Source organism: Amblyraja radiata, chromosome 12 (genome assembly GCF_010909765.2).
Source record: "Amblyraja radiata isolate CabotCenter1 chromosome 12, sAmbRad1.1.pri, whole genome shotgun sequence".
NCBI lineage: Eukaryota > Metazoa > Chordata > Chondrichthyes > Rajiformes > Rajidae > Amblyraja > Amblyraja radiata.
In genome coordinates this window covers 35842329-35854854 of record NC_045967.1, presented here as the reverse complement: position 1 = coordinate 35854854, position 12526 = coordinate 35842329, and the positions used below count along the sequence as shown (strand labels likewise).

General features: G+C 41.2%; 1 protein-coding gene across 5 annotated transcripts in view; it reads right to left on the bottom strand.

Annotated features, from left to right (window-relative positions):
• The window catches only part of LOC116979074 (Krueppel-like factor 12), a 134193-nt gene that overhangs the window by 100516 nt on the left and 21151 nt on the right, over positions 1-12526 (bottom strand). For all 5 annotated transcript variants that reach the window (XM_033030515.1, XM_033030516.1, XM_033030519.1 and 2 more), the window contains exon 2: positions 10500-10571. In XM_033030515.1, the coding sequence (XP_032886406.1) occupies positions 10500-10571 (72 nt within the window). The remainder of the gene's footprint in view (positions 1-10499; positions 10572-12526) is intronic.

Genomic DNA, 12526 nt, shown 5'->3' with positions numbered 1-12526 from the left:
AAAAGCATTGCTTTTAAAAATGATTGCATCCATTTCAGGCATCAGGTAAATGAATGAACATCTGATGCGATTCATCCTATTGCTAGGTAGACAAAAATGCTGGAGAAACTCAGCGGGTGAGGCAGCATCTATGGAGCGAAGGAAATAGGCAATGTTTCGGGTGATAGAAACATAGAACCACTTCGACCCGAAACGTCGCCTAGTTCCTTCGCTCCATAGATGCTGCCTCACCCGCTGAGTTTCTCCAGCATTTTTGTCTACCTTCGACTTTCCAGCATCTGCAGTTCCTTCTTAAACATCCTATTGCTAGCATCACTCCACTGCCCCATTTCACACATGCGATGACTGAACAAATGTGTGCAGAACTCATTCCAAAAGGTCCTGAACTGGAACACTTGTTTTTCTCTCAACACAATTAAATGAAAAAATAAATCACAAAGTCAGGAATAAGACACAATTTTCACACCTTACAAGCTCTTTGTACTCTTCCATACTTCCAGTTTCCCTCTCCCCGACTTTCAGTCTAAGAAGGGTCTCGACCCAAAACGTCACTCATTCCTTCTCTCCAGAGATGCTGCCTGTCCCCGCTGTGTCACTCCAACATTTTGTGTCTATCTACAATTTTTAAAATGTCCCTACTGCTCATTTGTTTTAGATTTTAAAAACCTAGCCAGTCATTTTATATTCTAATGAAAATGCAATTACCTGAAGCACTAGCCATGGGTGAAGCACAGGAGAATGGATCTCAATGGCTTGAGGACACTCACAACACAATGTTGGCCCTAACCATTGTCACAGGTGAGGGAGGGTGGGGACAGGGGTCAGCCATTGAGAGAAAATTGCAACAGACCCAGCCCACTTCCCAAAGGTTAATGCATTAATTACAAGGCAGTTGCTTGCTGAGCAATCTGTGAACACACAGGCATTTAAATGCATTTTAAGAGAGAAAAAGGAAGCAGAACTCTCAAAGTGAAAATGTCCCAATATCATGTTTCGATCTTGGTGACTCTCAATAAGGAATTAGGGCTGCATCCAAGATATGTTTACTGCACAAATGTGGTGAGGGTGGGAGTTGGAATTCATTTTCTTGTCTTGGATTTGTGCCCTTTTCTCCATCTCCCCACACTCCCCATTCCCTTGGATCAAATGAAGGAATTCAGGACAGGTGCTGGGTTACTTGTCATTAGCACACATATGGAAACAAACCAACTGCTGCCCTAGGGCTGAATGTAGACAAAGCAACCCAGAGGCAATATGAGACACCACTGTTGGAGATTCCCAGCTTAATAGAATATGAAAGACGGAGAAAACAAGAGTTAAGCAACTTCCTTCAGTAGTGTAGAAACAAGGATCCACAGATGTTGATTTACAAAATAAAATGACACAAAGTGCTGGAATAACTCAGGGGGTCAGATAGCATCTTTGGAGAACATAAAAAGGTAGATAGATTGAGTCCTGATACAAAACGTCACCTATCCATGTTCTCCAACGAAGCTTCATGACCCGCTGAGTTACTCCAGCACTGTGTGTCCTTTTTTCGTTCAGTAGTACTCTGGTAAAAGCCAACACCAGACAGGAGAGCTTAAAAATGGATGTGAACACTTTGAAACTAATTGAAGATATAGAAGCGAATAAAACATGTTGAAGCCAAATGTGGCCATTTCATCGGCTCTCAGAGAAATTTCCTTTCTGCTCACTTTCTCTGTGAGGAGTTCCAATATTTAGACCCAGCCATGATACATTTCCAGGATCTGGATAGGGTGAGATTGGCATGATGACTGTAGAGATACAAATATACAGCATGGAAATAGGCCCTGACGCCCACTAAATCCATGACGAAAATCAAACATCTATTTACATCAATTCCATTTTATTCTCCCCACATTCACATCCAGCCCACCTCCATCACCAAGATTCTACCAATTACACCAGGGGTCATTTATAGTAGCCAATTAACCCATTAACTTGCTTGTCTTTGTGGTATTGGAGAAAACCAGAGTATCATAGAGAAATCCATGCAGTCACAGAGACAATGTGCAAACAACACACAGTGGTAGATTGCAAGATTGAACACTCGTCGCTGGAGCTGTGAGGCAGCAGCTTTCCTGGTTGCTCGACTTATTATGCAGGCCTGAACACAGTTAGCAGAAGTTCAGAAGTGGACATGGGGGTAACGAGTGCCTAGAGTTGTGCTTGTCAGCAATCAAAAATAACAACAGAACTCACAAGATAATATGGGGAACTCTCAGCCACAATAGAGCATTACATGCTAGGATTAGATTTAGAGGGCAAGGGTCATCCATTTCAGAATTACTTTTTAAGAACAAATCAAAAGAAAGTTTATTTCAGTAAAAGCAATTATGGAATCTGTATTCTATCTAAAAATGTATGAGGTTCCATACTAGATTGTATATTCTACTGTCCACTTGCCCAAAAACACTATGTGGGAGAATAAATGAACGTGAAGTAATTTACTAATCTCACCTCTCCTTCTTGATAACCTACTGCTATAAATAGTGGAGGGAGGATCATTTTGTGGAGACTAAAGATGGTATGCCAGAAAAACAATGAGGAGGCATCAACTGAGATGTTTTAGGCACTAGAGAACTTGCTTACATTTACCTTGCAGTCAATGACCAAAAATAAAAACTACCCAGAAGGAGATGCACGAGTTATCCAGCAGTGACCCTGACAGAGTCAAGCTCATTAAATAATAGCAGAGGATTCATATCTCTGGTCAGGGCCTTCTTTGGTGTTCAAATTCCATGCCACTTTAAAACTTTCAAATGTAAAGACTAATTTCATGCAAGTGGCATCCATAATAATGTTACATACTAGCTAACAACACGCTATGTGGTCAATTGTCTGTATATACAGCATATTCACCGAGGAACCATACAAGTTCAGGAAGCTCATTACCAGCACAAAATTACTCAATTCCTAAATATAACAAGGATTAAAATAATGAAAGCAACTTTTGCCACATAAAAATCGACCTAATGAAGGTACCTGTATATCAAAATGCAGGATCCAGCTTTTCCAAAGCAGATCTTGGAGCTAAGAAGCTGTTGCCTTCATCTAAAGGGTTTTGCATCTTTCATGGTTTCACAACAAATTGTTTCCTGGTGCGAGAAGAATACTTTATCTGCCCCACCCATTCCATGGCAAAGCTCAGACAGACACACTAAGAACATACATAAAGCCCAAAAGGAAGCTGGGCTGAGGGAAATTGACTGGATTAGAGCTGGGACACTGCTATTGACAGTTCAGAACATGTAGAGATCAAACAGGCAAATATCAAAAAAACAATATTGAGAAATTATTTTGTGTGTTTGAGGACTGATTAAAATGCTTCCAATCCTATAACTACTTTGTACATTGTAAAATAATAAAAGGGAAGGCTCCAATACTACCCCAAAAGAAAGGAAGTCTTATCTTGCAAGACAAGGGGAAAAAGGCAACCTTTTAGGAGTCGTCCATTTTGCCTGATGTTTCTGATTGTCAGGTACCAGCACTAGATTCAGTCTAGCCATGACCAAGCCAGATATGGATGGCCTGCACTTTTCAGCATACCCATAATAAGGCAGCAGCGTGCTGTACACTTTGGTTGCTTGACAACATGGACGGCTCTGGATAGGCTGGCAATATGTAGCAAGCTATTTTATGCTGCTGGTTCCAGTTTGATGGGGGGGGGGAGTGTGTGTGTGTGTGTGTGTGTGTGTGTGTGTGTGTGTTTGTTTGTGTGTGTGTATGTGTGTATCTGTGTTTGTGTGTGTGCATGTGTGTATCTGTGTTTGTGTGTGTGTGTGTGTGTGTGTGTGTGTGTGTGTGTGTGTGTGTGTGTATGCGTGTGTGTGTGTATCTGTGTGTGTGTGTGTGTGTGTGTATCTGTGTGTGTGTGTGTGTGTATATCTGTGTTTGTGTGTGTGTGTGTGTGTGTGTATCTGTGTTTGTGTGTGTGTGTGTGTGTGTGTGTGTGTGTGTATCTGCGTGTGTGTGTGTGTATCTGTTTGTGTGTGTGTATCTGGGTTTGTGTGTGTGTGTGTGTGTGTGTGTGTGTGTGTATCTGTGTGTGTGTGTGTGTGTGTGTGTGTGTGTGTGTGTGTGTGTGTGTGTGTGTGTGTGTATCTGTGTGTGTATCTGTGTGTGTGTGTGTGTGTGTGTGTGTGTGTGTGTGTGTGTGTGTGTGTGTGTGTGTGTGTGTGTGTGTGTGTGTGTGTGTGTGTGTGTCTCAATGTGGCTGCAGTTATTGGTTGTTGAACAACGTGCCTTGCAATCTAAAAAAAAAACGCACAGGTCAATTCATCACTAAATGAGCAGAAGCATCTTGCCAGAACCTAAAGCTGCACGTTTTCCAAAGCAGTAATAATTCAATGAACAGCAAGTGGTGCAGCAGAGAGTGCTGCAGCCTCACATCTCCAGCAACTTGGGTTCAATCCTGTCCCGTGGTGGTACTCGTGTACAATCTTCATATACTCCCTTTGTGTGTGTTTCCACCATGTTTTCCAGTTTTCTCCCAAGCTGGATGGTGGGTTAACTGGTAATTGTAAATTACCCCCATTATAGATTGGCAGTGAAGAATCAAAGAGTTGATGGATATAAAAGTGAAAATAGGCTACAGGGAATTATGTCATGGGAAAAGGATTGCCTGGAAGCTGACATGGATACAATTGTCCAAATGCCTCCTTCTATGTTGTCAGGATATACAAGTCTGCGGAAATCACACATTTAGCTTGGCATGTGTAACCATGGTAACTAGAGGAAAAGATGTTGCTATATTTCCCCGCTTTGTGATGAAGTAACACATTTCCAGTAGCACAAAGCAGAAAAATTCCAAATTCGATCTCCATTCTTGGCCAAGTCAATCGATTTTAATCATAGCACCATTGAAAATATATCAATTGAGCGCTGGAGAAAAATTCCAAAAATGATTCCCAAAGATGCATCAATATGAAATAAAGATAACAGCAAGATTCCTCTCAGCAGTGATGTTGCCCACTTGTGACTGACCTGGCAGCTAAAAGTCGGAAGGATCCAGACCCAAAATGTCACATCCATTCCCGCACACATATGCCACTTGACCTGCTGAGTTCCTCCAGCACTTTGTGTTTAGCTAAAATTTAACATCTTGGCTCACTTAGAAAATATCACATGGGCAAGGTAGAAGATACCCTATAGAGGTAAATAGGTCAATAGAATAATAGATGGAGGGGGACTTTGGGAAATAGTTATTTCTTTCTATATTAAAGGTTTGTTTCAAATCACTGTGGAAGGCTAAAATATAACCTCTAACTGTATAAAATAAATATATATGAAAGCAAAGGAACCAATGGGTTTGGAACCAAATGTTGGCTTGTATGCACAGCTGAGGCACGGTGGCAGTGAACAGTAACAATGATATCATTCCCATTCTGACTGAAGAATTGACAATGTTTCACATTTGCTTAGGGGTGTGCAAGGAAGCTAGGTGGGAGGAGGAGGGTGGAGGGATTTGCAGACAAACAAGGAAAGGACCTGCAATCCATACAACAAGCTCATCTGTTTCCACGCTGACATCATCTTTGGGACAGCATCCACACCAAATACTGGAGCTTTGCCAAACTCCAGCTCTGCACAATATCATGTAAAGATCCCTAGAAAACATCATTCTGGGACCACAAACATTTTGCCGCCGTGCTAAACTCAGCCAGAACTCTCGGCCGGCTGTATGATCAAGGGAAAATGTGAAAGTCATGGAAACAGGGAAAGAAATTAAATACCACCAGTCCCTCTTTTACATATTGATGTGAATCGTTAACATCATGAAGAAAATAAACTGAAAATCCACTTTTTTTGAGTAGCAGCAAATCCTTTGCGTCATATTTTTAGGGAACTAGAAGACACAATTGGGGAAATATATGGCAGAGGGCGTGAGGAACGCTCTACAATACTGGAGACGAGCCAACAAAATACCATAACTAAACTAGGGCACAATCTGAACTAAACTATGAAAAGTAAATGCAAGCCTATTGAAGTGCTGGGTGGAGTAACCAACATACATATCACACTTAATAAGAAACAGCCAATTTGAATTGAGAAAAGTTTTGCTTAACTATGAAACTTCAGATGTGAGTGGAACTCCCGATGTAATTTATTTAAACTTTCCAAAGGTCTTTGATTAGGAACCACATGAAAGACTCATAGTAAAACTTAAAAGCATGAAAATCCAGGAATAGTAATTAGGGCTAGATAAGAAGAGTGTTAAAATAAAAGGAAAACACAAATCCTCACTATAAATGATTTACATCTGCAGTTTGCAATAAAATTAGGGAGAGAATTAAAGACAGAGGTTATTACCCAAATTACATGCATATTAAGTATGCAACTTGGAAAACAACTGGGAAATTAAATGCAAGGTATTGTACATTCAGTGAAATATGAACAGTGTATATATGAAATGAGGAAACAGAAAAAGACATGTAGAGATATTGAAACTATTGGGAAAGCACAATGATTTTTATGAGATGTATGCGCTGAACATAGAGAAACAATATGTAAATATCTGAAAGGGGACAATGGTTATAACTACAATTCTGCTATACATTAGTCAGACCATTCTTGGGAATACAATGCACTATTTTGAAAATCCACTTCAGACACTAAAGTGGATGCAAGGTCATGACTCCAGTCACATTGCCCTTTCTCTAGGGCAGTTGCTGGTGAAGCTGGTGTGACTTGGGTGGGGGAGAGATGGCAAGGGAGAGAATGCAAGGGTTACCTGAAGTTAGAGAAATCAAAATTGATACCACTGGGCTGTAATCTGCCCAAGCGAAATATGAGAAGCTGTTCCTCCAATTTGCCAATAGCCTCACTCTAACAATGAAGGAGACCCAAGACAGAAAGGTCAGTGTGAGAATGGGAAGCGGAATTAAAGTGTTTGGTAACCGGGAGATCAGGTAGGTCCAGATGGACTGAGCAAAGTTGTTCAGCAAAACGATCGCCCAGTCTATGTTTGGTCTCACCGATGTATAAGAGTCCACATCTTGAACAACTGATACAGTAGATGAGGTTGGAGGAGGTGTAAGTGAACCTCTGCTTAGCCTGAATGGACTGTCAGGGTCCCTGGACAAAGTTGAGGGGGGAGCTATAGGGACAGGTGTTGCATCTCCTGCGGTTGCAGGAAAAGGTATCTGGGGAGGCTGCATTTCTGGAGTAAAAGAATAGGTGGCGTTTCGGGTTGAGACCCTTCTTCAGACTGAGAGTCAGGGGAAAGGGAAACAAGAAATAGATGGAGATATTGAGATATAGACCAAATGAATGAAAGATAATGCAAAAAAACTGAATACATCCACAGGACCTTTGGAGGATAAAAGCAAACCCCAAAACACTCAATAGAACAGAACAGCTTGTTATTCCAAGCTATTGAAAACCCTACTGTCATAAAATGCATCTCACAAAGAATACCAAATGTCACTCATTTTTTATGGAAGAATGTAGAATTGAAAATAGCTATTTTCTGGATTAAGAAATAAAGGTAAAACAAAATTGCTGCCACTATTTACCATGCAGCCAACCCTGCTTCCCACAACGAATGTCAACATCTCAATGGGCTGTAGTATTTGTTACCAAATAACTGCCTGTCAATACTCTCAATCAATATTTTAATATAAATATTTGTCATTTGGGCTTTTTCCAAATAGCTCATCATCCACAACCCTAAGATAAATGGAAATGGAAGCTAAGATCTTCATTGAAATTTAACAATCGTAAAGGGTTTAAATATACATGTAATTTGGTAACCCACTGGAAAATAAGGGTACTTTAAAAAGCTTTCTACGATGTTAAACTGCGCTTCCGATATACTCCTAAAATGGCCCTCACTTGTCTTTTAGACATTTATTTAAGTTTTATTAATGGTCCATCACAGGTACTGGCCTCCCCATCAATAAAGGTTTCTATAGGAGGCACTGCTGCAAAATGTCAGCAAAATATCAATGACCCACACCATTCTGGCCATACTCTCATTACACAACTACCTCCCAAGGGAATTAAACTCCATCATCATGTAAACATCCCACGCCAGGCAGATGTTTGTCTAGCACCGGAGGAGCTGCCGCCGTGGTCAACAAGCACCAGACGTCATACCTTTTCTAACAGAGCTGGGGACAACAGTGGTGTTTCCGGCAAATTTAAAGTGGAGTTGGAACTGTGTCTGGCTACACAGTTATGGTATAGAACGAGTAGAGCAAGGGATTGAGCACACAGCCTTGAGGTGCCCCTGTGTTAACGGTTATGCAGGAGAAAGGCAGTTGATTAGGAAGTTGAGGATCCAGTTGCAAACGGATACACAGAGACCCAGTTCCCTGAGCTTGGAGGAGTTGACTGCCCATCTCCATTGATCCTTGAGAAGACTATCACAAACCATCCTCTTGGAAAACTACAGTAGATTTTAAATCACTCCACAATACTCTTGGGTTGGGTAGGAAGTTCCATTAGTTAAATCCAGTCATTGAAAAGAATCAACAATGCGCTTTGTGGTGTCCAATCTGAGAGGAATTTGCAAGTTGTTGTGCGTCCATGCATTTGCTTCTCCTGTCGAGCTAGGTGGCAGATGTCAGGAATTTGTGAGGTCCTGAGAACGTAGCTTCAGCAAGAGATAACAGGACTTTTTGCAAATGGTACACACAATAGTCGCACAGTGTGCCAGTACTGGAGGGAGTGAATGTTTAGGGTGGTGGATGGGTTGTCAATGAAGCAGAATGATTGGCACTGTTGGAGTTGCGCATCTAGACTGTCCTCAATCAAATTCCTGCCTTGCATCCCATTGATGGCAATATAGCTTTGGGGAAATATCAATCACGGCAGGATGATCAGTCCCTGATCTGTTCTTGCAGCCACAGCATTTGCAGCTAGTCGAGTTTAGTTTCTGCGTCAATGGTGACATCCCCAGGATGTCTATGGCAGTATCTTAGTAACAGTAATTACATTGAATAGCCAGGGGTGGTGGCTCGATCTCTCGCTTGGCACATACCGTACCAGTCACTTATCAAACCATGTTTGAATATATCCCGTGAAGTTGCATATGGAAGTAGCCTGGCATGAGCAATGGTGACCATATATCTACCAGATTGTCATACAAACCCATCTGGTCACTACAGCTCCATACGTCACAAAAACTAGCATTCTTAAAAAGAGACAAGAATGCGTTGTTGTCATATGCACGGGGACTCAAAGAATAGAATTCTTACTTGCTGCAGCTTTACAGGTAATTAACATATAACATTTAGATACGATACTGGCATTTAAGAGGCTTTTAGTTAGGCACATGGGAGCTCAAGGAACAGAGACAGATATGGATCATATAGAAACAGGCAAGATCAGTTTAGTTAGACTTCATGTTGGGCCCAAATATTATTGGCCAGACTGCCCATTACTGTTCTGCCTTCTATGTCTATGTTCTAATGCTCGTCTATGGGCGAATATGTGGTCAACTCTCAACCTCCCTCCAAAGCCACAGGATGGAAAAGGCAATTGGGAATGGGCAATAAAGGCAATACAACAAGCAACATCTACTGCAATTAAATGAAAAATCGGAAAACCCAAAACAAGTCCAAATTAAACAGGATGGATAGGACATAGTGACATTTTCTTAAAAATAAACTCCAGACTTCCACCCCCAAAAAGAGTCCAAACCGTTTTCCACGCATGTTACATAAGGGGCGGCCCAATGATAGAGCTGCTGCCTTACAGCACCAGTGACCCAGGTGTGATCTTGACCATGGGTTCTCCCTGTGTCCACGTGGGTTTTCTCTGGCTGCTTTGGATTCCTCCCACACTCCGAAGACGTACAGGTCTGTAGGTTAATTGGCTTCTGTTGATTGTAAATTGTCCCTAGTTTGTAGTATAGCACTAGTGCACTGGTTGATCACTGTTCAGCACAGACTTGGTGGGCCAAAGGGCCTCTTTCCACACTGCATCTCTAAAGTCTAATCTCAGTCATGTATTAAAGTTAGCTTCGTTGCTCCAAGCAAAATCAGCAGCAACCCCCATTCAAAATCATTTTCTTTGTAAATCAGTTTTAGGTCCTGATTCACCACAGTACACTAATACCTGGTGCCTCGGCTAATAAGAGTGAAAAATGATGAGTAACTGCAAATGCCCATGGGACCAGGCGTTAAAATGAAATGTCGCAAGTATGAAGGTAGTAAGTCCGCATGCATGGAAGTCAAAACACCTGTCCATTTAAAGGAAAGGTAAATTAGACACGATAATGGAACAGCAAGTCTCATTTGAATAACAAAACACTGAACAAACTGCAGAGTAGCTTGGCGGTAGTAGTATTTGAACAGAGTAAGGCATTGGAACAGCGGGCATAAGCTCAACATTGTAAATATCAATTGTACTCATTTTTCTCCTCTTTACATCAATTTACCACTTCAGCTAAAATAACATGGAAAAGTATTTGTGCATCACACATCAAATTGCAATTCTGGTTCAGCATTAGTCTGAAGTTCTGTTACCTCGCTCTTTTGCTCCAGATTTTCTCCATGTGAACGATACAACTCCAGAATAGATGTTGAATTTGTGGAAAACTGTAAACAAATAGAAAATGATTTAACAAATTAATTCCAATTTCAAATCTCCTACTGCTTTTGCTTCTATCATTTCCCAATGTTTTTTTAGAAGGATTTAGTTTTGCATCATTGTTCTCATGCCCAAGGGACCAGAAAACAACATCCAGCCTACACTCCAGCAGAGTGCGATGACTGCATCATCTGAAATAGTAAATAAGGTCCTGGATGCTGCATGTGGACATACAATATCACAGTATATTTTCTTAAAATAATGGAGTTTCCCTGCCACCCTAGCTGGTATTTAGAGCTCAATCATCATTTATAAACAGATTGTCTAAATGGTATCACAGTAATGTCTGAGGGAGCAGAATGACACAAAGTGACTTTTGTTGGCTGTCAAGCACTTTGAAACGTGTAGGAAGGAACTGCAGATGCTGGTTTACACTGGAGATATAGACACAAAATGCTGGAGTAACTCAGCAGGTCAGGCAGCAGCTCTAGAGAAAAGGAATAGGTGATGTTTTGGGACGAGATCCTTCTTCAGACGGCCCAAAACGTCACCCATTCCTTTTCTCCACAGAAGCACTGAAGTGTCGAGGAAAAAATGTCAACGTGACGCATATGTGAAAGTCCTTTTTTATTCCAATTGAATTTATTTCCAATCCACTTTATTAGCATCATTACCTCCAAGCACTGCAAAGGCACAGCTAAAAGTAATGTGAGATCAATTAAATGGGTACTGTCAAATTACAGAGGTCGGGAAACAGATTAATATCTAATATAAAGGCAAATTCTAACCAGTAGTTTTCTCCCATAGAGGACACCATGTGGGAATTAGGATTCGTTCACCATTCAAAAGTATTGGTTTCATTTGACCAAGTGTACTTTGGGAAGAGGGAAACTATTCCAGCTCATTTGTTCTACACATTTTCATACCGGCTCTTATTTGTCTTGTACCTTTTCACACCTCTAGTTTCCTCTCCCTTGATTCTCAGTCTGAGGAAGGGTTTCGACCCGAAACGTCACTTATTCCTTTTCTCCAGAGATGCTGCCTGACCCGCTGAGTTACATCAGCATTTTGTATCTATCTTCGGTGTAGCCACCATCTGCAGTTCACTCCTACACATTCTAAATAAATTACCCTTCATAAAACCTGGAAAAGCTTACAAATGCAAAACAAAAGTTAAAACAGGCAAAGTAAAAGGGGATTGGCCAAGAGAACAAAAGGGAATGTGATCACCAGGTGTGGCTGTGTAACACATGTGGTGAAGGTTCTGCTGGCTGTGGGAGAGTATCTGAAATGTGCAGGTTAGAATTTCAGTTGGAATTCACATTGATTCAAAGCTGAAGCCATTCACCAAGGAAAGATGTGGTCATGAGAGCAAGTTGTGTGTTGCAGGTGTTCGTCTATGGTTAATAGCACACAGTCTAAATGATAAAGGGAATAGGTGTGCTTTGATCTTATAATTCTTCATTTGTTGCTTGGCTAATAAAGTATGATTATGATGATAATGATTATATGCACAATGAAAGCTTCCACAGAGAAGGAGCAAAGTCGACTGCCTTAAAATTGGTTTAGCATTTGTAAAGCTATTTTAAGTAATCAGTTTAATACAGACCAGCAAGTGTGCTGTAATTGGCCACCATTAGGACGTTTGGTAGCACACTTGCCCATGCTTTTGCACAGGCTTTGTAGACTCTGGGGTTTTCCATCACACATTTCACCAATGCAAGGAGGGCAAAGGAAATCAGACAAGTCTGGGGTGGGTTGGGAGATGTTCTGTCAAGGGCTCAAAAAAATGAAGCCACATGAATACAGACCTTTCATGGGGACTCAGTCAGGTTTGCAGCGCCAACCTGTTCAGAGAGATCCCTTTAAATTACATAGAAATGAGCATCACTGGAGAATGTGAACTTTCATTGAATGCATACGACATTCCTGATTTTGAATCACTATTAACTTCCCACGGAAA